Genomic DNA, 20,275 nt, shown 5'->3' with positions numbered 1-20,275 from the left:
TTGTGCCTTTTTGGGTAAATGGGGAATCAAACCATATAATTACAGTGGAACCTGACTAATTCACAGAGACTGAAAGCCCCTGTTGTAAATGACCAGATCTTGTGATTTAGCCTTCCGATCTTGCAATGAAGTCAATGTGGGGCCCGACATGAAATAATAAAATAACAATCAAGGAGGTTGCATCCAAAAATGCATTTTGTTCATTTACTTTAGCAGTTGTAATTTAGTTTGAATTCAGCTACATGGTGGAAAAGTCTTTCTTCCTGCCCTTAGATTTATGGAACACCTGTCCAGTGAAAATAGACAAAAATAGAAGGAAAAGCCCCAAATTCAGCCGAGTTCCCAAATAGTTAAAATGATCATCCAAGGGAAAAATAAACAGTAAAGCAGATATGGCAGTCAGTGTACAGTACACGGTGCAGTATATTTTGTAAAAACAATGAAATCTTGGTAGTGGGAGACCTCACTACAGTAATCGTCTTTGAGGCCTCTGCTAAGAGGTGAGGAGGGTTCCCAGTTTCTTTGTGCAGATTTGGCAGCTGCCGTTTTTGTACTTCCTGTCACAGTTTGCAGGCTAAAACTGGGGAGATTCTTTCAGGCTTCTTGTTTTCCAAGATTTTGAGAAGGCGGTTGGGACTGACCTGCAAGCTGTCTACATGTAGGAATCCCAGTGATTTCAAAGGAAGTGCTGCATGGGATTGGGCTCTCCACCTACATGTGAGTTCACCCAGACTTTTTGGTTTGTTCCTCAAGCATAGGGCGCGAGAGCCAGCCAGGTGGAAATGCATTCTGGGTATTTGATATTTAACTGAGCACCCCAAGCCTCTGACCTTCCTTCCAGAATTCCCATTTTGGGGATACTTTTCTTTCTCAACAGCGGCAGGGCAGCGTGTTATAACAACACGGCCTACTGGGGGTGCAGTCAAACCCACCCTCGGAATAGACATGAGTGTTGCAGAAAAGGAAGCTTTCCTCCCACAGAGATGTCCTGGTATATGGGCTTAACGCTTAGAACCCTGAGGATGAATAGACAACATCCTTGGGGTTCCAATACAAGGGACGGGACGCCCATCTCTCTCCTCTCCTTTGCCCCCTGTCAATGATTCTGCTTTCTTTGTAGTATCCTCCCTTTATCTCTGGCTACTGAGGAAGCCCTCCTACCTTCTCTTGGGACACCTCCTTCAGCTCTTGCTCCCTCACTTTGATCCTCACTCCCAGCCTTGATCATGGAGACACTTCTTACTGGTATAAGCTGGGGCGGGGGAGTTACAGGCAGGCCAGAGTAAAAGGAGACGTGTATGATGGGAACCATTTTAATTTCTGCCCTGTCAACAGCCCAAAGGATCCCAACCCAGCTCTTCTTGCCAGTAGACCATCTCTTCCCCTACCACCCATGCACACACACAATCACTGAACATTGTCCTAAGGGTTAAAGAAATGAAGGTTACCTGTCTGTTAGAATAAACATAAGTCCTTCACTGTAATATTTTAACATAGTTAGCCATGAAGCAGTTTTACTTGGAGAAGAAAGCTTTCTTCTCCATAATTATCCTATCAGGGGTAGTCAATTATTTTTTATCAAGGTCCAAATTTCTTACTGAAGGTATAGTCAAGGTCCAGATTCTGGAGAAAATAATTTTAAAAAGGCATAACAATAATGATGATAATAAGTAAATAAAATGATTTTGGGGTCTGTTCAAAAGTGTCTGGCGGTCTGGATTTGAGCCCCAGTCTGCCTATTGACTACCCCTGCTCTACACTGTGTACATGAAGTCAGTATGCCCAGTCCTGTGGATTAATAAAACTAAGGCAAGACTGTAATTTTCTGACAGTGCAGGTGGGAGAGAAGAGAAGTGAAATTACTATCTTCTGGCTCCATGTAAACCATTAAAATACCAAAACATCTCCCAGGTTACTGGGAACGGTCTGACTTAGGGCTGACCAGTAAGGACATTCGGAGCTAAGATGGTACTGCAAGGGTACCATAATAAAGATAACATGTCAAATGGTCGTGTGGGGGAGGCAAGTTTTTCTCATTTAAACTGGACCAAATGTTGGTTTTCCCTCCGTTAAATGGCATCATCTGGTATATGAGACAAACCTGATGGGAAAGAAGACTAAAAAGCCTTTTCAATCATTGCATTGTTGGCTGGTCAGAACGTTTTAACAATTTCTTTCTGTTCCCAGCTGCTTCTGTGCCAATGCCTTCTTATCCAAGCTCAGGCTCTGGTAGTTCCTCCAGCAGCTCTTCCACTTCCCACCTGGCCTCACCTCCCGTAAGTACAACCCGCAGATGTATGGGGGTTTTGTTAATGTTCCTGGCAGTGCCTTGACTGTCTTATCCCTTTCTGCTTCGCCATCTCATTGGATGATATGAAATAGGTCCTTTGCTTTCACTGCCTGAAGTTGCTGAAGATTGTAACACCTTAGTAATTCAGTCTGTGCCTGTTGCAAGCTCCTATGCAGTATGACCTGGGTTGGGGTCCTAAGTGACTTTCTCTCTCCACGAGGAGTGCTTCAGTTTGCCTTTATCTATTACGCAAAGAGCCTAGAGTGAGCGAGGCTTGCATTAATGACACCAGCTGGTGTCAGTAGAGCTGTAAGACTCCTAAGAACCAGAACAAGTCATTAATTCAGCATCTAGCGCTGGCTGCCAGCTCTCTGCCCTCGAGCCAAGTTTGACAGCACAATCCACCTTCTTTTGCAAGGTGAACCTGCCCAGACGCACGTTCACCAAAGCCGTCTGCTCAGACCCAAACCTGCCACAGTCGGGTGGGCTCAGGAGAGTGGATCTGAACTGACGTCTGTGTCACTCTCCCCCCTGCCCCCCCAGTTACTTAACCGCTAAAACTTTCCTCTGAAGGGCTGAATATTAACCTGCCAGCAAAGTGACATTCCCCCAGCTCCCCGAGTGGATATCAGAGACTGTCGGTGAAAGTTGCCTTTTGAACTTCTTTGTGCAGAGGAATATTGGTGGGGTGGGGGAAGAGGGAAATGGTTATGACTCTTGTTCCTTCTTTGCAAGATTGCTTTCCTATTCGGTATTTTGTTCTTCCTAACGTCCCTGGACCAGGGGCTCTGAACGGGCAGGTTACACGCCTCAAGTGGTGTTGTGAGCAGGTGTTATGAGATTATGACGGGGGTGGGGTGGGGAGCGCATTCCTGGTATGGGAAATGTTAGGAACCCCTGCCCTAAGCTAACCCAGGAGCTCTGATGTGCAGGGTGATCTGGAAGAGGGGCCCTTTGCTCTCCATATCCTTTGGACTTCACCGAGTTGGGTCACTGGGGGCAAGAGTCTTATTCATTTCTCTCCCTCCTGCAATTGTCACCCCTCTTCTCTGGAGAGGAGGGGCTGGCCTAGGTCATGAGAACTCTAGAACTCATGTCACACTTGGCTAGAGAACATTGTGGCAGTCTCTCCTAGCCTGCTCTCTGGCTTGAGCAGCACATGAGTGGTACAAACTCCCTGTCAAGCCATTGTGCTAGCGAGAGGTTTCGTATACTGGCCTTGGTCTAGGGACCCAGACATGGTCGATATGCTTCCTCCCTAAGGGATGGCAGAAGGGATCCTTCTGAACCACTCACGTTTCCCCGTTCCCATCCTTAAAGTGTCGATGTCATGGCACTCGTCCCTTCTGGCTGAGGGGAAGGTATGATGCAGCTCTCCCTGGAGCCTGTCCTGCCACTGAAAGGACCATTTGGTATTGACTGACCACTGTGAGCTGCTCTTTATTACCACAAGCCCTGCTCCCCAGGCTTCACCCCCCCCTCATTGCATCCCAGCCCCAGTGAAATATATTTGCACAGATCAGTGCCTCGCAGATGACCCTACATTCTATAAACATTCCCCAAATCCAGCTACTGCTGTGGAGTGAGCAGCCGCGTACCAGCAACAAAACTAACCCCCTCCCCGCCCCCCGTCCGTCCCCCCCGTATCTCTTCCTAGTTCTCCTTGTATTCCTTCTGTGGGATGCTGATGGTTTATCCATCAGGAAAGTCTAAGCAAAGAGTGGTGCCTACCTCAGAGAAACTATTCTTATCTGGGGTGCATTTGATGGACCAGTGCCATGTTTTGATGATCAAAAGAGGCACTCTTCTGACTTGGGTTTAGCTTTGAAAGATACGGTTCTTTCGCACTCAGGAAAGGAAGCATCTGTTTGTGGCGAGTTGGTAGCCCCCATTTATCAGCAGAATTTTGGCTCTGGCTTTGCACAATTTAATTTAGAGAATCTAGCAGAATGATGAACTAGCTGTATTAAAGCCCGTGTTTGTTTTCTTTGCTTTAAGCAGTCCTTAGGAGAGATGCAGCAGCTGCGGGAGAAGGCTCTGGTATCTCCTGCCCAGGATTCCCCTGGTTTTCTGCATGGGTCTAAGGACTCCGCTGAAAGCAGCAGCAAGAATTCCTCCTGTGACACTGATGACTTTGTTATGGTCCCAGCACAGTTCTCAAGTAAGCCATGCTGTTTGTAGTGTGTTTAGAGACAGCGCAGAAGTGAGGCTGTTTGTACACTGAGGACCGCTTCTGGAAAGCCAAAACACTGATAGAGCTGTACATTTTGACTGTGAAGTGGGAATGTTTTGGTTCCCCAGACTGAGGAAACATCTGGCATGCTGATTGCTTTGTAGTACATTCTGTAACTAAATAGCTTCAAAGAAAGGGTTTGAGAATAAGGAATCTTTCAGGACTTGGACCTGAATTGAGCATGAGAAATGAAAACCCAAGTGGGGGAAAAGCAATGTAGGCTCACAGGTGAATGTGGTGCTTGCCCAGAAACTGTTCTCGTTCCATCCAATCTCAGGCCATCAATTTCATATTGCAGCACAGGATTGTACCCAGAGGCTGGATTTTATAGTTCAAAAAGTCCCAGCACAAATTATTTCTTTGTTTACTCAGAAAGTTGGCCTTTTTAAAAATTCTGTCATAAAATGTCTCTTATTCTGTGTTTGTGTGTGTGTGTGTGCGCACTGCTCACAAACTTCACGCACGTAACAGTAAGTGTGTTCATATAAACACACGTACATAAAGAATAGGACCCCCATTCAGCAATGCACCTAAGCATGTGCTTAAGTCAATGCCTGTTCAGCAGAGCACTGAAGAACATTCTTACAGTTAAGCATGTGCTTATGGTCCTTTGCTGAATTGGGAATGAGGCCCTCCCTTACTCATCACTCTTGCAAACATTTGAACTTTCCTGTAGGCTTGGAAGGGAGATTGGGCTCTGCAGTGTGTGTCGGTGCATGTAATTAGACTGTGAGAGAAGAACTCAGCGTTGCTTTTACTCTTCCCAATAACAGCAGTGGGAGCCGGGTCGTAACGTCTGACACTGTTCACGTTTCCAGCATTTTGAGGGTTTGGCAGGGGCGAGCTCTTCTGTGTATCCAGCTGCCACCTCACATGGTCAGACTGGAATTTTGCCACTTGGGGCATAGATGTGTTTGAGCCCTACGTGCAAAGCATGCCACTGCGTTTGCAAAGCAGCTAACGGCTTGCACCAAGGGACGCGTGTCTATGTCGAGTCTCTGCCCCTTTCCAAAAATACCTCCTTTCAAACCAAACCCGTCAAAGCCTGAGGCTGTGGGGATCAGAATGAAACCAGCTGCTGACTGCACCGGTTCAGTGAAACGGAGATCTTAAAAGTGCTTGGTATCCAAGTTCCTCTTGGTCTTGGAGAAGCAGGAGATTAAAATCAGTCACTCTGAACATATAAAAGCTTTTAAGGACGTGACCAAGACCTAATCCGTTTCTTCACTTTCTTGACACACAGGTGATATAACTGCTGAGGCAGCAGGAGGGAAACCCGTCCAGGACAGCCTGATGTACAGCGAGTAAGAGCATTAGCCTGTTAAGAATTAAAATGGTCAGCGTCTGGCACAGACTCTGCTGGGCTTGAGGGGATGGAGAAGGGATTTTGCTCACTTAACTCTATTTGAGGCCCTATCTTTGCTTCAAAGATGACTCCGTCAGTGACCTCGTTGCAACTTGCTTCCGGTTTGCACCATAGAGTCTCCTTAAGGAACAATGTGAAGGGCCTGCCTATACAGCAGCCTGGAGCTGTGTTGTAATGGGGTTCCCAGACATGGGCGGTATTTTTAGCATAGAGAGATCCTTACAATTTTCTTGGCCTTTGGGATGGGGAATTTTAGTGACTCGTAGAGAGAGAACAGGGAGACCGGGGAACTGCAGTGCTCTCTGATTCCATTCCCAGCAGTATGCCAGCATTCACTGGAAGAGGTTTGGGTTGGAACCCAGCCCAGCTTGCTGGCAAGCCACTTTTCCATCTGCCAGACAAAGTTCCCAAACCCTTTTCTCCTGCCCATATGCAAAGTCTTGCTGCAGACTCGCTGTAGCACTAGAATCCATGATGAGGTCAGTAATAGGAAGAACCCAGACCTTTCCTTTCTGTACCCCTCTGCCAGGGAGCATTTTTTTCTAGCGACACTGGGGAGGGAGGGAAAAGTCTTTATCCGAAGAAAACTTGTCCACAGTCCCTCAACTTTGTCTTGAGAAGGTGGTGTTGTGTCCTATCCACTCTGCAGCCCTGGGAGTCAGGAGACCTGTGTTGTCTTCTAGACTTTGCCACTGGCTTCCTGGGTTATCTTGAGCAAGTCCCTTAACCTCCCGATGGCTTGGTTATACCAGCTGTAAAATGGGGGAGGGTTGGTATCCATACACCTTTGCAAAGCATTTTGAGATCCGTGTATGCAAGGAGCTGCATAAGGGATAAAGGCTGACAATTTATTACTAGACTGATGAATAATGCAGTAGGTTGGCAGCAGATGCTGCTGTTACTATCTTTCTGTTACTGATTTAATCTAACCTCAGTCTACTCTCAACCAAATTCACAGCCTTCCTGATAATTGGGTTGCAATTTCATTGGGTTTCTTGGGACAGAGCTGAGGGAGAAGGAAGAGTGGTTAAAACCAGCCTCCAATTACTCTTTTTAAAAAAAAAAAAAAGACTCCGAGGAACCGATTCTCATTTACACTAAGGCTCTTTTAAACTGGGCAGAAATTACATGTCCACCCCCGTTAAGGCCCCCGGCAAGGGCAGAACAGTGGAGAGGGGAATGGATTGCTTCCCACAGGCTGTGCAGGGACGCAGCTAACTTGCATTCAGTCACGTGTGAAAACAACACGAAGCCTTGGGTGGAAAAGCTGCGGGGAGCGGTAAGGAGCAGGGAAGTGCTGTTGCGTCTTAGGCTCTAACAGAACGGCTCCTCTCTCTCCCTTTCCAGGAGCTCCCTGGTGACTTCGGCAGGTGTGGAGAGCCAGGCAAGGACGCCATCCCCTTCGCCCCCGTACAGCACTTCTCCCAGCCCGGCAGGGTAAGAGGGAAGCTGGTGAGATCGTTCACCCCAAAAACAAGTGTTAGGCCTTGATCTAACTCCTGCTGAAATCGAGGCATCTTTCCACCCATGTTAATTTGGGGGTGGGGTCAGAACCTCCCGGTGAGGCTTGGCCTTGAGTTCAAGGGCAGCAGTTACAACAACAATTTAAAAAAAAAAACTCTGCAGCTTTGGGTTCAGCCTAGTCCTAGGTGTGGAGCCTGAACTCCTCAACGGCATTCCCTCCTCCCAAGAAGGGCAAGGGGAGAAGGAATCTGAGCTGGAGTGAACCCCCTGTGCCCTGGAGACCAAGGAGCGCCCTCAGCCCCCATCCAGAGCTTTACCACTACTACAAAGGCGTGAGACTGAGTGCACGTGTAACCCACTGGTGAGACTCCCCCGCTGTGCCCAGCCCACAGAGACTATGAGTGGTACAACTAGAGAACCTGGCTCTTTAGCTCAAGCTGTAGCTGCTCACACTGTTAGCACTGCAGAGCCCTAGTTCAATCCCCAGCGTGCCAGCCAAAGTGGCGACCGTCACCGGAACCCAAAAGCACTGCTTTGGCTGGGACTTTTCCAATACCACCATGTTTTTCGTAGGGCGGGTTATCCATAAAGGGCTCCTCGCTCGCATCATGCGTCTGGGTAGCTTATTCCTTGAGATTGCAATTGGCAATGGGAGCGATTTTTGTTTCTTTGGGGAGCAGGGGAAAAAAGGACATTGTATTTAACTAGGGGGAAAGGACCTCGCTGCTCACTGCAGTGCTGGAACCCACCACAGATATAGCCTCCTTGCTGTGAAGAGGCTGCGAGATGGAGCTTGTCTGATCTGCTGAGGCCTCAACAATACTGCGGCCGTGAGTTGCTGGCCTGGTGGGTAGGTGGCTGAATCTGTGGGAAGGTTGCTTCCCCATTTGGTCCTCCTGTCGAAGGAGGCAGTTGGGCCGGCTCAGATATGTTGAGTCTGCATAAGGCCCAAAGCAGCTCTCTGCTCCACACCTGAGAAGGGTCACGCCAGCTGTTAGATAGAGCTGTTCGGTTTGTAGTAATGAACTGCGGTGGGTATTGGTATAACTGCTTAGCTGAGGGGAGCAGCAGTGGTATAGAACCTTCCTCCTTTTGGTCACAGGTTCAAATCCAGCTAGGCCAGTGCTGACAACGGCCCATGTGAAATGAGTTTAGGGTCCAGCTGGCCACACACCGAAATCCAGCACCACCAGTGACTCTGCTTGGCTCTATTTGCTCGTAAAGATTGAATGCACATGGAGACTGATTTGATTGACTCCCACCCTTCAAGGGGGTCCATTGGCATAAGGAATCTCGCACTGCCTCCACTCTCTGAGTACAGGGATGACTTGCGTGTCTGAGCCTGTCGACCGGGCACCTCTTAAGAGTGGGGAAATTCACCCTGAAAAAACTTAAAACGCTAAAGAAGTCCCAGCCTTGCGTTGTGAAAATGCTCCTCACCCAGAGAGAGCCCACAATTACGTGCCATGGCTTAAACCCGTATAAACCTAGGGAAGAAATACAGCTCAAAGCCTTGCTGACATGATCAGACTAATTGGCAGGCACGTACCATGGCTCAGAGTTTAACTGCATGAGGCTTCTCATGCCGTCACCTGCTAAGCTTTTTAACAGCTTGTTCTTTAACGGATTCGTGTGCAGCCATGGGATCAGTGTTCATTAGAGGATTCGGGCTCGCTCTAAAGAGCGGTGGGTGGAAACGCACGGAAGGTCATTGCAAATGCTGGCTCACTTTTCGCCCTGCCCCTCTCTCCACCAAATCAGGATGCCTGAGTCCCATCGGCGTGGAAGGTGGAAAATCACTTCTAGTTACATGAGGGTCTAACATGTCACTACCCCACTCCCACACATTCATTCCCAATAGCCTGTGTGGAACGGATCCCAAACCCTGCTTCTACAGAGACTCCAAAGAGAAGCCTTCTACCCTCCCAGGAAGGGGAAGAGACCACTGTAATGTAGGACTCCAGCCCAACAAAATGGAGTATGTGGGGGCATCAGCCACCCCCTGAGGGTGCTTCTGAGCTGGTCCCTGCAAGGTGTCTTCACCGTACTCGAGCATGGGCTCTGCTGCCCTTTGACTGCATGATGTCGCGCAGGTCTTCAGCGCTTCGCTGCGTGTCATTGGCAGCAGGAGGCAACACTGGCTTTTCACTCTCCCTTTGGCACCGCTTCTTAGCAGGCTGGAGCTCTCCCTTTGTCTGTGCCTCTTGTCTTGCAATCAGCATTTCACCTCCCTCTCCTGCCCCTCCCTGCAGTGCTGAACGCAGCCCAAATGGGACAGATAGCAAAGGCTGTTTGAGATTGGCTGGTAGTGGAGTGTTTGCCTCCAGATGTCAGTGTGCTCTCTGGATCTACGCTCCTGAATGTTAACCAGAATGTCACCTGACCAGGATTAACCCATATTAACTGCTAGGCTTTTTTTCAATCACTTCCCCATTGAAGATGTATCCTAAAATTGTGTCTATATACCTCTTTGGATATGTCTCAAAGTGATGGGTTTAATGCCACTTTCTGAGCACTTTTAGTTACAACTAATTAGCTGAACTCTCTTTCCTTCTTGATCTGTTGGGCTCTGAGAATTTCTGGACCGCTGTGGTTTGAAAGACCTCCAGATATTTCCAATGTCTAATGCGTACTAGGCTCAGGTTTAGTTACCAGCTATTTGTTGTCTGGACCAATTGGTAAGTTCCCTACAGGTCATCTAAATTTGACCTCCTCGTTTACAGAATACATGCAGTATGGAAAGTTGGCTGGTAGTGGGACTTGATGTACAGTAGCTCTTATATGAGGCCACTCTTTTACTCAGTAACTTCTCTTCTTTGAAAGATGCAGGCCTGGGTTAGAAGTTCAGTCAGTCAGGCAACGTGCAAGGTGAAGAGTCCCTCCTTTATCCCTTAAAACTTCAGGTGTTGTCCCCACACACTGCTCTGTTAGCTCCCAGATATCTCAGCCAAATCACTGTTCAATTTATATCTTATTGTACCCATATATCCATATGATATGCCCAGTAAATTCCCCTTACTAAGGTCTCACTGTTCTGCTGACAAACTCCTTGATAGCCTGGACCTTAAATCTATGTCATCATTCCTGTTTTTCCCCCACTCTTTTTGCATGCACACGCACTAGCTTGTTCTTATGGGGCTGAGCTTATGGGACATTCCTAGCCTGATTATTCCGAGATGCGAAGCAGTATTCACATAGACTTGATTGGGAAGCGTGAGGGCTCAGCATCTCTGAAAACCAGGCTCTGAAGTGATTATGTCTTGATTCTGTAGTTGCTCTGTTTCTGGAGCATTTGCGCTGACATCCCTGGGAGTTTGGAGAAAATATGAACACACAGAACAGAAGCTAGAACTGCATAGAATTAGCAAACTGTGGATGTTAAGGAAGAGAAGAGGAAAAGCTGGTCACTTCTATGTCTTCCTGTTGGGCGAGAGGGTCTTTTTCAGCCCACTGGTGCTGCCCCAGTGGTGAGTGACTTCTTCATGGGCTATGGACCATGTCCTGGAAATCTGCCAGTAAGCTACAGCATATAGGCATTGCCAAACATTGACACCAGCAACTGCAGAGTATAGCTGGCCTTCGCAAAAAGCACTTTTGGTCTTTTCTTTTGGCAGCTCTATAAGACAGCAGCTCTAGTCTCTCTCTTTACTTCTTCGTTTATGTTTCTTCTTCTGCATGTGTGAAGCATTTCTGCTCTGGGTTATGTACCAGTAGAACTGTTGGCAGTGTAGCCTCTAAGAGGGGGACCCAGATTCCCTAAGCGCAATGATTTCTGTGTCCCAGACTGACGAAGAGAAGACTACAGAAACCTCCATCGCTGATAAGATCTTCCTATAGCTGTGCAACAGCTACCTATTTGGGGTTGGCTGCTGTGAGTGACTCTGCCATGGCAATCAATCCTGGAATTCCCTGACGACCTAAGGATTTGGGAAAGGATTTTAGGAAGCTACTTAGTTGAATCACACAGTGGTGCGTTTTCATAGTTTTATGCAGTATAGTATGCAGGCAAAGAGTAATGGAGAAAACTGCCAGCTGAAGGGGAAAGGTATTGGAGCCTGAGCCGAGGAGGCTGTTCGGACTTAACTGGAAAGCAGTCTGAAGTTTGCAGGATGAGTCTAAAACACTCAACTCCTCTTGACCTCAATGGGAATTCTGCACACAGTGTATAGCAAAGAGGCCCTGTATAATTTCCTCTCCAGTAGGTCGTCCTCCCCACACTTAGACACGCTCATAGTCCAAGGGTTGTGTGCCTGCCTTGGAATGCTGAGACTTGTGGAGATGCTGTTTCTTCGGCGATGACGCTGCATGAATCACAAGTAGCTTTGGGCAACAAATGACTCTTCGCCAGTGTCCTTTGTGAGCAACGGCCATTTAGCCTTTGTTCAGTGATGTGCTCCTTGGCCGTGGATCTGAGGCTGCTGGAAAGTAGGCTGGTTGCAGCTTGAAATAGCTGAGATCTAATTTTCCTGGCGGGTGTGGTGCATCGTGTGTCTAACACAGTCTGTGGGCGAGAATTGCCCTGAGGAAGGAGAGGTGAGTGGTTTTTGGAGGTTGAGGTGGCCCTTCCTTTAATGGCTTTGAACTCCCTTCTACAAACTCACAACCTGAGGGGAGGAGTGAGGTGGATGTTGCCCTGCAGACAGTCGCTTAAGCACGTTAATAAATCAGATTACGTCATTAAACGCTGTCTCCTCACAAGAGTCTTTATTTCTCTTTGAACTCGACAGCCGGCAAGGCCAGTTTTCCAGCAGCAAGTACGAGCACTCTGTCCCCATCCCAGTCCCAACGCAAATCCACAACTACCGGCGGATTGAACAGAACCTACAGTCTCCCAATCAACACGCTTTGCCACAGTAAGTGCAGAGGTGCGGGGAGAAGGTAATGCCACCTCCTGCTCATTGCAGGAGCCTTCAGATCTGCACTGTATACGTCATAAGAAGGTTTTACAGTCTGGTCCGTCTCCATCCCTGTACACAATTTCCTGTATTGCAGGCCCTCTCCCTGGCAGTAGGTGGGCAGCCCAGCATGCCGTGTGCTAACATTATGTTTGTGGCATTTTGACACCAGTAATAGAATCTATTTGTGACAGCATACGTCCCTTCCCCACTGTCAGATCAGTCTCTCTGATGGAACATCCAAGGGAAAATGGTCTTTTATTTGGCAAATGGCTAAAACTTAGACATTTTTGGTCAAACTACTGAAAATACATTGAAACTCATTTTTATAAAAATCTGTTCACACACTTAGTCACACCACAAAGCGATGTGTCCTATGTGACACTTCCATGTTAATGTGATGATGCAACATAATTAGTGCATGAGCAATTCATGCCTGTGAGGTAGAGCGCACATTGGGGAACCAATCAGGATGAACCGGATATTAGGCTTGGACCATGGGAGTGATGCTTTGCATACTGCATAAATGGATCACACCTCTGAGGAGCACTTGGCGTCTGTCTGTTGAGATTGCCCCACACACGTGTTAGTCTTACAGACTTGTCCTGTGGCTTAACCATGGCACTCCCAGTCAAAGGCCAACTGAAAGGAGAGCCATACAAGAAACATGAGACCTTAAAGAAAGCCCATGTACCAAAGGTGGAATATGTTCAAATTATTGACAAGTCGCAGCGTGTAAACAGCAAGCAAAGAACCAAGTCTCAGCAGAAATATGACTTATTTCCAAGGTGAGTTTCTTTTATGTTTACATTCATTAGGGTTAGCTTTCAGCTGGGGTTTGATATTCCTGTCAGACTGGTCTGCCAAGAGGCCTCAATCTGTTTTGCAAAGGCTGATAACACCTGAGACATTATAGGTCAGTCTGACCTAATCGGGAATCAGCAAACAGATCACGGTGTGCCAGTGCTATTTGAACAAATTCTTACATTCTGGGTAAACCCCTTTCTAGTCTTACATGCCCCATATTTCCTGGAGCAGAGTTTGCTGCAGCTGTTGGGAGTTAAGCGTGCGAAAAGAATTGACCATCACCCATAATAATCCTTGCTGCCTGCAAAGTCAAGGATCTGGAAAATTTGCAGATATAGAGAGTGTACCTGTGATATGGATACCAGGGACTGGAATTGCTGGTTCAGATTTACAAACTATAGCCTACCAATCTGGGATTAAAGTATCATGTTCGGCTGCTTTATTCAGCATGAGTGCAATGATGAGACTAACATATCTAAAGAGAACCCAGAGCATCTTCTAAAAATTATCAGCCATCCTTGTCTCCAGGAGGTCTTGTGCTCAGCAAATTTGTTTCTTCCTCCACTTAGCAGGTGCAGTACACATCCTCCAAGATCAAAGGGAAAACCTTATCAAGCTAAAAGCTGTAGTTGGGATTCTAGTTGCCTATCAAACATACTTAGGACAGTGACCATCATTCCTTATCAGTCATTTGACCAAATGTCTTAAAGTTTTAGACCCAAATTTGGCTGTCAGCTACTTGCTCACAGCTCCCACAGAAGTCAGGGCAAGTTGAATGCCAGGTATCCGGGGTGGGGAAATTTGACCATTTTACGAAATTACCTAGGACCACGTGATGCAGACAGACTAAAAGTTTTATCAGTTAACGAGATAATTTGGCAGTGTGACTGGAAGGTATGTACATAGTGTGTGCAGTTTGTTTGTGTCCAGATGTGACGTGGTACTGATAGCCATGTGGTAATTTGCATTTATCTGTGGCCACCTCACCTGTTCTCTGCTAATTCCATCTCTCTCACAGGCCTGCTTCTAATGTTCCATGTCTCTGAGCAGTTTCAAGCAGTGGTCATTTTAAAACTGTTTCCTTCTTATGGTCCAAAGATGGACTAGCCCCTTTAAAGTTATGCTGAAGCAAGTTCAGGACAGACAGCGTTCAGTCTTGAACCAATGATATTATTGAGATCGGATACCTAATAAATCATATGGAGTACAAACGCTTTCTGCATCCCATTGAAGGGTCTAAAAAATCTTTTCTCTGTGTTAGCCTCTTCTTTCGTGTTTGTGTGCAATACATAATTTTTGGGGGAGGGGAGGGTGTAATACATAATTTTATTTCAAGCCCAGGTCAGTTGGAAGATAGCAGAGCTATAAATTTGGAACATCCGCACTTACAGAAAAGTGTTTTTAGAGTATTTTTATACTCCGTTTGAGATCCAGGAATGTACCGATAAATATTTAAATCTTGTTCCGCTTAAAGCATCGTTCCTGTAAAGCAGGTGGCATAATCAAATATATAATGGTGTTTCTTAAAGAATGTAATGGCATTTATTTGATATGACCTGGATAGCTTCCTCTTGGCTTCATCATTCACGAGTAAAGTGTAGATTCACACCAATAGAATCTTTGCCATCAGATTACATATGCCTGCATTCCTGCACCTTAACCTTACAAAGGAGAGAAAGTATAGTGTGTATTCCTGATAGTGTGATGCATTGAGCTGAGTAGTTCTTTCAAATCACTCACCGATCCCTTTCCAAAAAAGCCACCTGTGGGTTGCGACCATCACATATTTTTGGAAATGATTGATTGAAAATGAAATTTTTTGCAAGAGTTGACTGAGAGTGAAAATAGGCATTCATGTGAGAAAAGGATGTGTGGTGTTGTTTTTTTGTTATTCGGGGAGTCTGAATGCCATGCCCAATGGCTGCAGAAGGGAATCTTGGTGAAGGAGGTTGCCCTGGTAAAAAGACATTCTGTTCTTTTGTGTGTGTGTGTGTGTGTGTGTGTGTGTGTGTGTAATTATAATTGTTTCCTGGAAAGAAAAAATAGTGTGAGATACCAAAAACAGTATTCCTGTCTCTTTAAAGGATCAAGGTTTTGATGGATCCACTGTACTCCGTTTCCCTTTCTATTTGTTTGCAGGATCTGGGCAATACTTTAGGAGGATAGATCAGTGTAATTTTTACTCTTTAAGGCTGAGGTTTTTCAAGGGATCTTAAGGGAGTTGGTAGCTTGGACTCTTTTTTGAAAATCTGAGCCTAAAAAAAATTCCTCTGTAGTCATTCCAGTTGTAATGGCCGCGCACCGCTCTATGTTGCTTTGTACCCATTCCTGACTTGACTCAAAGCTCTCTGTGGCAGTAACTCATTTGGCACAGCTCACCTATTGTACAATGCCATGCGTGCCTATCTAATTAAAAGACTGCAACCCAGCATTGATAGGCAACAACTAGGATAACAAATCACTGGGCGTTTTTGATAGAGTTATTAAAACAAACTGGTAACATGAAAGATCTGAGTCTCTGGCTTCCAAGGGGGTGCTGTAAATACGTGTGTGTGTGTGTGTGTGTGTGTGTGTGTGTGAACCCCCTGATTTCCCTTTTATAACTAAGCTAACTGTAGTCTTTTTTTCCAGCTTGCATTGTAAGCTCCTTGTTCTGTTTGCATGGCACACAGCACAGTGGGGGCCTAGTCCTAGGCACTACTGCAATACAAAGAATAAACAATTAATGAAGATTTGGCTCGGTGGAAAGTAGCTGGGGGAGCTCAAATGGCCGGTGATGTTGTTTTCCTTGCCCCTCTTTAGTGGTGTCTTGAATAACCTGTGCATTATTGCTGTTTCCAATAAGGTCTGGCGCAGTCCGAAGATCAAGCAGTACAAGCCCCCTTGGGTTTGCTAAAATCGGTGCTTCCCCTCCTTTCTCTGGAGAGCATGGAGCTGTGCCATCCCCCAGACGGTTCTCCTTCGGCGGTGCTAAGCCTTACACACCGTCCCCGCAAGGTAAGGTGCCAGCCAGCAGAGCCTGGCATGTTGCTACCATCACAAAATCGGGCACCCATTTCCCTAGAAAAGGAAGATGGCCTAATGGTTACAGTAGGGGGTGGGGATTGTTGGGTTGTATCCCTGGTCCTGGCACTGACTTGCCTGACAAGTGTGTGTACCTCAATTTTCCCATCTGTAATATGGGGATAATAATATCCATCTGCTGCATGAGACGTGAGGTTTGCTTAATGCTTGGGAAACACCTTGCAGTCCTGTGGTGAAAGGCCCCATGCAAATCAGAATGTTCATGTTACGTGTGAAAGCAAGACAGATGAGTCCAGAATGAAAGGCTTCAGCTGCTTCCTTGGGCCCTGCCAATCAGTCTTTCCCACGGTGGAGTGAACAGTGGATCTTCGCTCAGGGCCTGCTTATGAAAAGAACTGACATTCAGCCGCTGCACTGAGTCCTTGTTTGGTCTGTTGTCCTTCAGCAGCCTTATCCCAAACGAGGGACAAGGGCAGAGAAACGAAAGAAAGAAGGGCCAGATTTTCAAAAGAACTCGGCAGCTCCCATTGCTATCAGGGGAGGGCGAGGGTGGATTCCCCCTTGTTCTCAATGGGACCTGCCGGCTTTTGAGCTCTTTAGAAAATCTGGCCCCAGTTGTGTGTCTTGGGAATCCAGAATCTTTTCCAGGTGCTGATTTCAGTTAAAATGAATTTTACCCCAGAGAGTTGGGTCCCCATCCCAATCATACATTTGGGCTTATCAGTGTTTAGTGTCGTTACTGATTAACGAACAAGGGGTGACGTTCTGGTCTCACTCAAGTCAGTGACAAAACTCTTGTTGACTTCAGTGGGGCCATTATTTTGGCAAGGTCAGTGGAATCCCCAGGGGTAGCCTCGGTATCAGATAACCTGACCCAGACACTACAGGGCGATTCAAGGGCAGGGCGTTTGGGGATAAGATTAGCCCTGTTCTGCATGTGTTGTGATATGGAGAACTAGGTAAAGGGGCGGACTTGGATTTTACTAGATCCTCTGAAGTCTCCGATCCCATGTTTACAGGACTCATATAGGTGGGGAGCCAATGTTTGCCTGTTTGATTTCTCTAATTAGACCCCAGTCTGTTAGGATGAGCTTCTGATCACGCTTCCTAAAACTCTCAGACTCCTTTCTCACACTTTCCCTGGAGCTTTTCAGTCCTTTTATCCTACACCGGGGGAGGAGAAGGAAAGAGGGAGTTGTCTAAGTGCTTCTTGCTCTCAGATGGGTCTGCGGTGAAACTTACATATCTAATGTGGTTGCGGCATCATCTGGGAAAACCTAATACTGAGTAAACCTTTTGATTGTGTTCCCCTTAAAGTTGGAACGATTCCAGAGCAGCCCGGTCAGACTGTTTTCTTCTCCCCACCTGGAGCAGACACGAGAAGCAGGATCCCCATGCCTGGTATGTCCATATTGTGTTTATCTTCCTCTTCTCTTTCTGCCTCCCTCACAAGAATAAGGGGCCGGACACATCAGAAATGTGCTCTCTAAAGGGCTTTGGGTACCATATTGTCCTTCTCTGATGCTTGGCTCAGACAGGAAATGTGATGAGAAGAGAATCCTTACCCATTGGCTCTTCCCCCGCCACTCCCCAGCTGTTGCTGTCCTTATACCACGATGGCATGAAATTAACATGTTTAAATGGTGCTCGCGGGTGGCACATGACACAAACTCTGGCTTGTGTCGTGGAAGTCACTGGTTTGTGCGGCGTGGAATCCCAGTGGAAGTCCTGAATCCTCCTCCTCCCTACCCCCGCGTTCTCCTAAATCCGCCTTGCGAATTGCTGGGCCAGACAGCTCTGACAATGCGCAGTGTCCCAGCAGGTGAACTTGAGCAATGAGCTCTGCCCCCTCATTTCATGAGCCCCTGGAGTTTAGGCATCCACAGGTCAAAGCCTAAATCAGGCCTGAAAGTTTGGTGGCACGTTGCTGAGAACAGAGTCTGGACTTGACCATGTATTGAAGGATTTGATCTGTAGATGCCAAGGACAAACTTGCCTCCTCTGCTTTCTTAAGGCTTCCCTGTAGGTCCTGAGATCAAACCAGCTCGCAGAGTTGGCCAGAGAATGACTGTGTGTGTGTGTGGGGTGGGGGGTGTTCGGATTCTCTAGGTGCCTCAGTGCCTGAGCACTCTTCCCGAGGGATGGGCTGCCGCCTTCACAGCGCTCCCAACCTGTCAGACTTGCATTCCTGCAGGCAGAAGATTACCAAGCAGCATTCTGACCCTCTAGTTCCTCACTTTGGACACGCTCCCGTCAGCCAGCCCCTGCAGGTTCATGGCTTGCAGCCCTGCCGACAGCTGAGGTCCTCACCAAAGCTGTCTGAATTCATGCAGAGAAGTCCCTTGCCAACTATCTTGGGCTCCCCGACAAAGGTATTCTGTGGATTCTGCCTTGCAGCTCAGTCTGGCGGGTTATTCTGGAGTAACTAACTGTGTTTAGATAAAACTGGTTCGGATTTGCCTCGGCTGGTTAGTTGTTCCTCAAGGGCTGTTTAGTGATCTGTGTCCAATGAGTCAATGCTCCTGTTCCTAGTGGACAGATCTCGCTTGGCATCAGTGTCTGAGCAGTGAGTCCAAGGATCTGAGAGGGCCCTGGCAATGAGCTGCCCTATCCCTACAGATTAGGACTGAGGCATAGCAGTGGGCTTCTGTGTGGGGCTGAGTTCCACAGTGCGTCTGGGCTTGTAACGCAAGGCTTTGCCCTGCAAGCATCCTGAGGGTGGTAGCCGTAGAGATGGGAGCCCTGATGTCCGCCTGTGAAGCGGACGCTCTGGATCCACTTTGGTCTCCACTTGTATCAGAGAGTTCACAGAGTTTAAGGCCAGAAGGGACCACCAGATCCTTCAGGCTGCCCTCCTGTGTATCGCAGGCCATTAAACGTCACCAACCTGCTCAGCGCAGGAAGTTGGATTAAACTAGAGCATTTCAGTTCTCAAGAGACTAAGCTGGTCATGAGCCAAAGGCAGAGAACGTGCGATCGAGGTGTCCCCAATGTCCGAGGCCCCTGCAGTGGTGGGAACAGAGTCAGTCAGGCACAGCTCTGAAGCGGCACTTAACATTCAAAAATGTGTGAGGCAGCTGCCTTTCCTCTGGGGCAGGGGGAGGGCCGAGATGTTTTCAGCCACGGTTTCGTGTATACAGCTTCATTTACAAAACCCAAAACCGGCTTGATGAGACTATTTACAAATAACCCAGCGAGAAACCCCAACTCTCTCCTTTCTAGGCTATGTCCCCTTTTGAGTTCCCCAAAACTCCCAGCTCCCAGAACCTGCTCACGCTCTTGGCCCAGCAGGGAGTCATGCTGGCCCCGACGCGGAACAAGACTCTGCCAGACCTGAAGGAGATGGGGCACTTCCATTGCCACCAGGCTGGCCTGGGCTTGAGGCCTGTGGAAGAGATTAAGGGCAGGTGAGATATCGGTGTGTTCTGTCATAAAGTATGTTGTATTGTGACGCTTGGTTGATAGACGTGGGGGAAAAGCAATCCCCTGCCCTTTGACCAAGCCCTCGCACCTACACTGCATTTTACAGTCATCCGCTAATATTCACAATTCACCTGTGTTGCAGGCACATACTACCCTGACTTTTATAGGCTTCCTAGGCAGAAGCAGGCCAGGACCTAAATTAGTGATTTTGGGTGTCCTAATTTTTGGCTGTATAAAGGGGCCTGATTTTCAATCAGTGAAGACCCACTCCCTGCAAATCAGGCTCCTTTAAGGTGTTTCAGGCTGGGCGCCCCGAAACTGGAGCAACCACAATCACCAGGCACTCCTGAAAATGTAGACCAGGGAGAGCTGCAAATGGCCCAAGGCCACCCAGCAAATTGGTGTCAGGGCTGGGATGAGGACCCCAGGCTTCACCCAGCTGGGATCCGGGCTCAGTCAATTACACTAGGCTACCACCAGTTGCACGAACACACTGATTGCTCCATTTGGAAATGGTTCCTGCAGTGAGGAGGGCGCCGCCCCTTGTAACAAAATACCCAGCGTCCTGAACGGAGATCCCTTTAAAAACCAGCCATCCTACCACTGAGGCCATTTCAGGGCCTTAACGCTGCTGTGCTGTCATTAGGCTTCTCTAATTGTCCTCCTGAAGCGTGGCGTTCATGGGGCGAGTTCAGCTCTCTCCTGAGTTCATCCTGAATAGCCCCATATCGAGTGTTGCAGTTCTGTCCGTCGGGGGAGGGGGTGACTGCAGA

The 20,275-nt window shown here is 47.6% G+C and overlaps 1 protein-coding gene across 1 annotated transcript in view; it reads left to right on the top strand.

Moving 5' to 3' along the window:
* The window catches only part of ULK1 (unc-51 like autophagy activating kinase 1), a 96,494-nt gene that overhangs the window by 64,664 nt on the left and 11,555 nt on the right, over nucleotides 1–20,275 (top strand). Inside the window, exons 12-20 of the mRNA XM_065417980.1 lie at nucleotides 2,188–2,276; nucleotides 4,289–4,451; nucleotides 5,767–5,827; nucleotides 7,237–7,326; nucleotides 12,081–12,206; nucleotides 15,901–16,052; nucleotides 17,397–17,480; nucleotides 18,189–18,451; nucleotides 19,302–19,486. Coding sequence (XP_065274052.1) covers nucleotides 2,188–2,276; nucleotides 4,289–4,451; nucleotides 5,767–5,827; nucleotides 7,237–7,326; nucleotides 12,081–12,206; nucleotides 15,901–16,052; nucleotides 17,397–17,480; nucleotides 18,189–18,451; nucleotides 19,302–19,486 — 1,213 coding nt within the window. The remainder of the gene's footprint in view (nucleotides 1–2,187; nucleotides 2,277–4,288; nucleotides 4,452–5,766; nucleotides 5,828–7,236; nucleotides 7,327–12,080; nucleotides 12,207–15,900; nucleotides 16,053–17,396; nucleotides 17,481–18,188; nucleotides 18,452–19,301; nucleotides 19,487–20,275) is intronic.

Source organism: Emys orbicularis, chromosome 16, assembly GCF_028017835.1.
Source record: "Emys orbicularis isolate rEmyOrb1 chromosome 16, rEmyOrb1.hap1, whole genome shotgun sequence".
Lineage (NCBI taxonomy): Eukaryota > Metazoa > Chordata > Testudines > Emydidae > Emys > Emys orbicularis.
The sequence above is the reverse complement of the archived record's forward strand: the minus strand, read 5'-3'. Positions and strand labels throughout refer to the sequence as shown.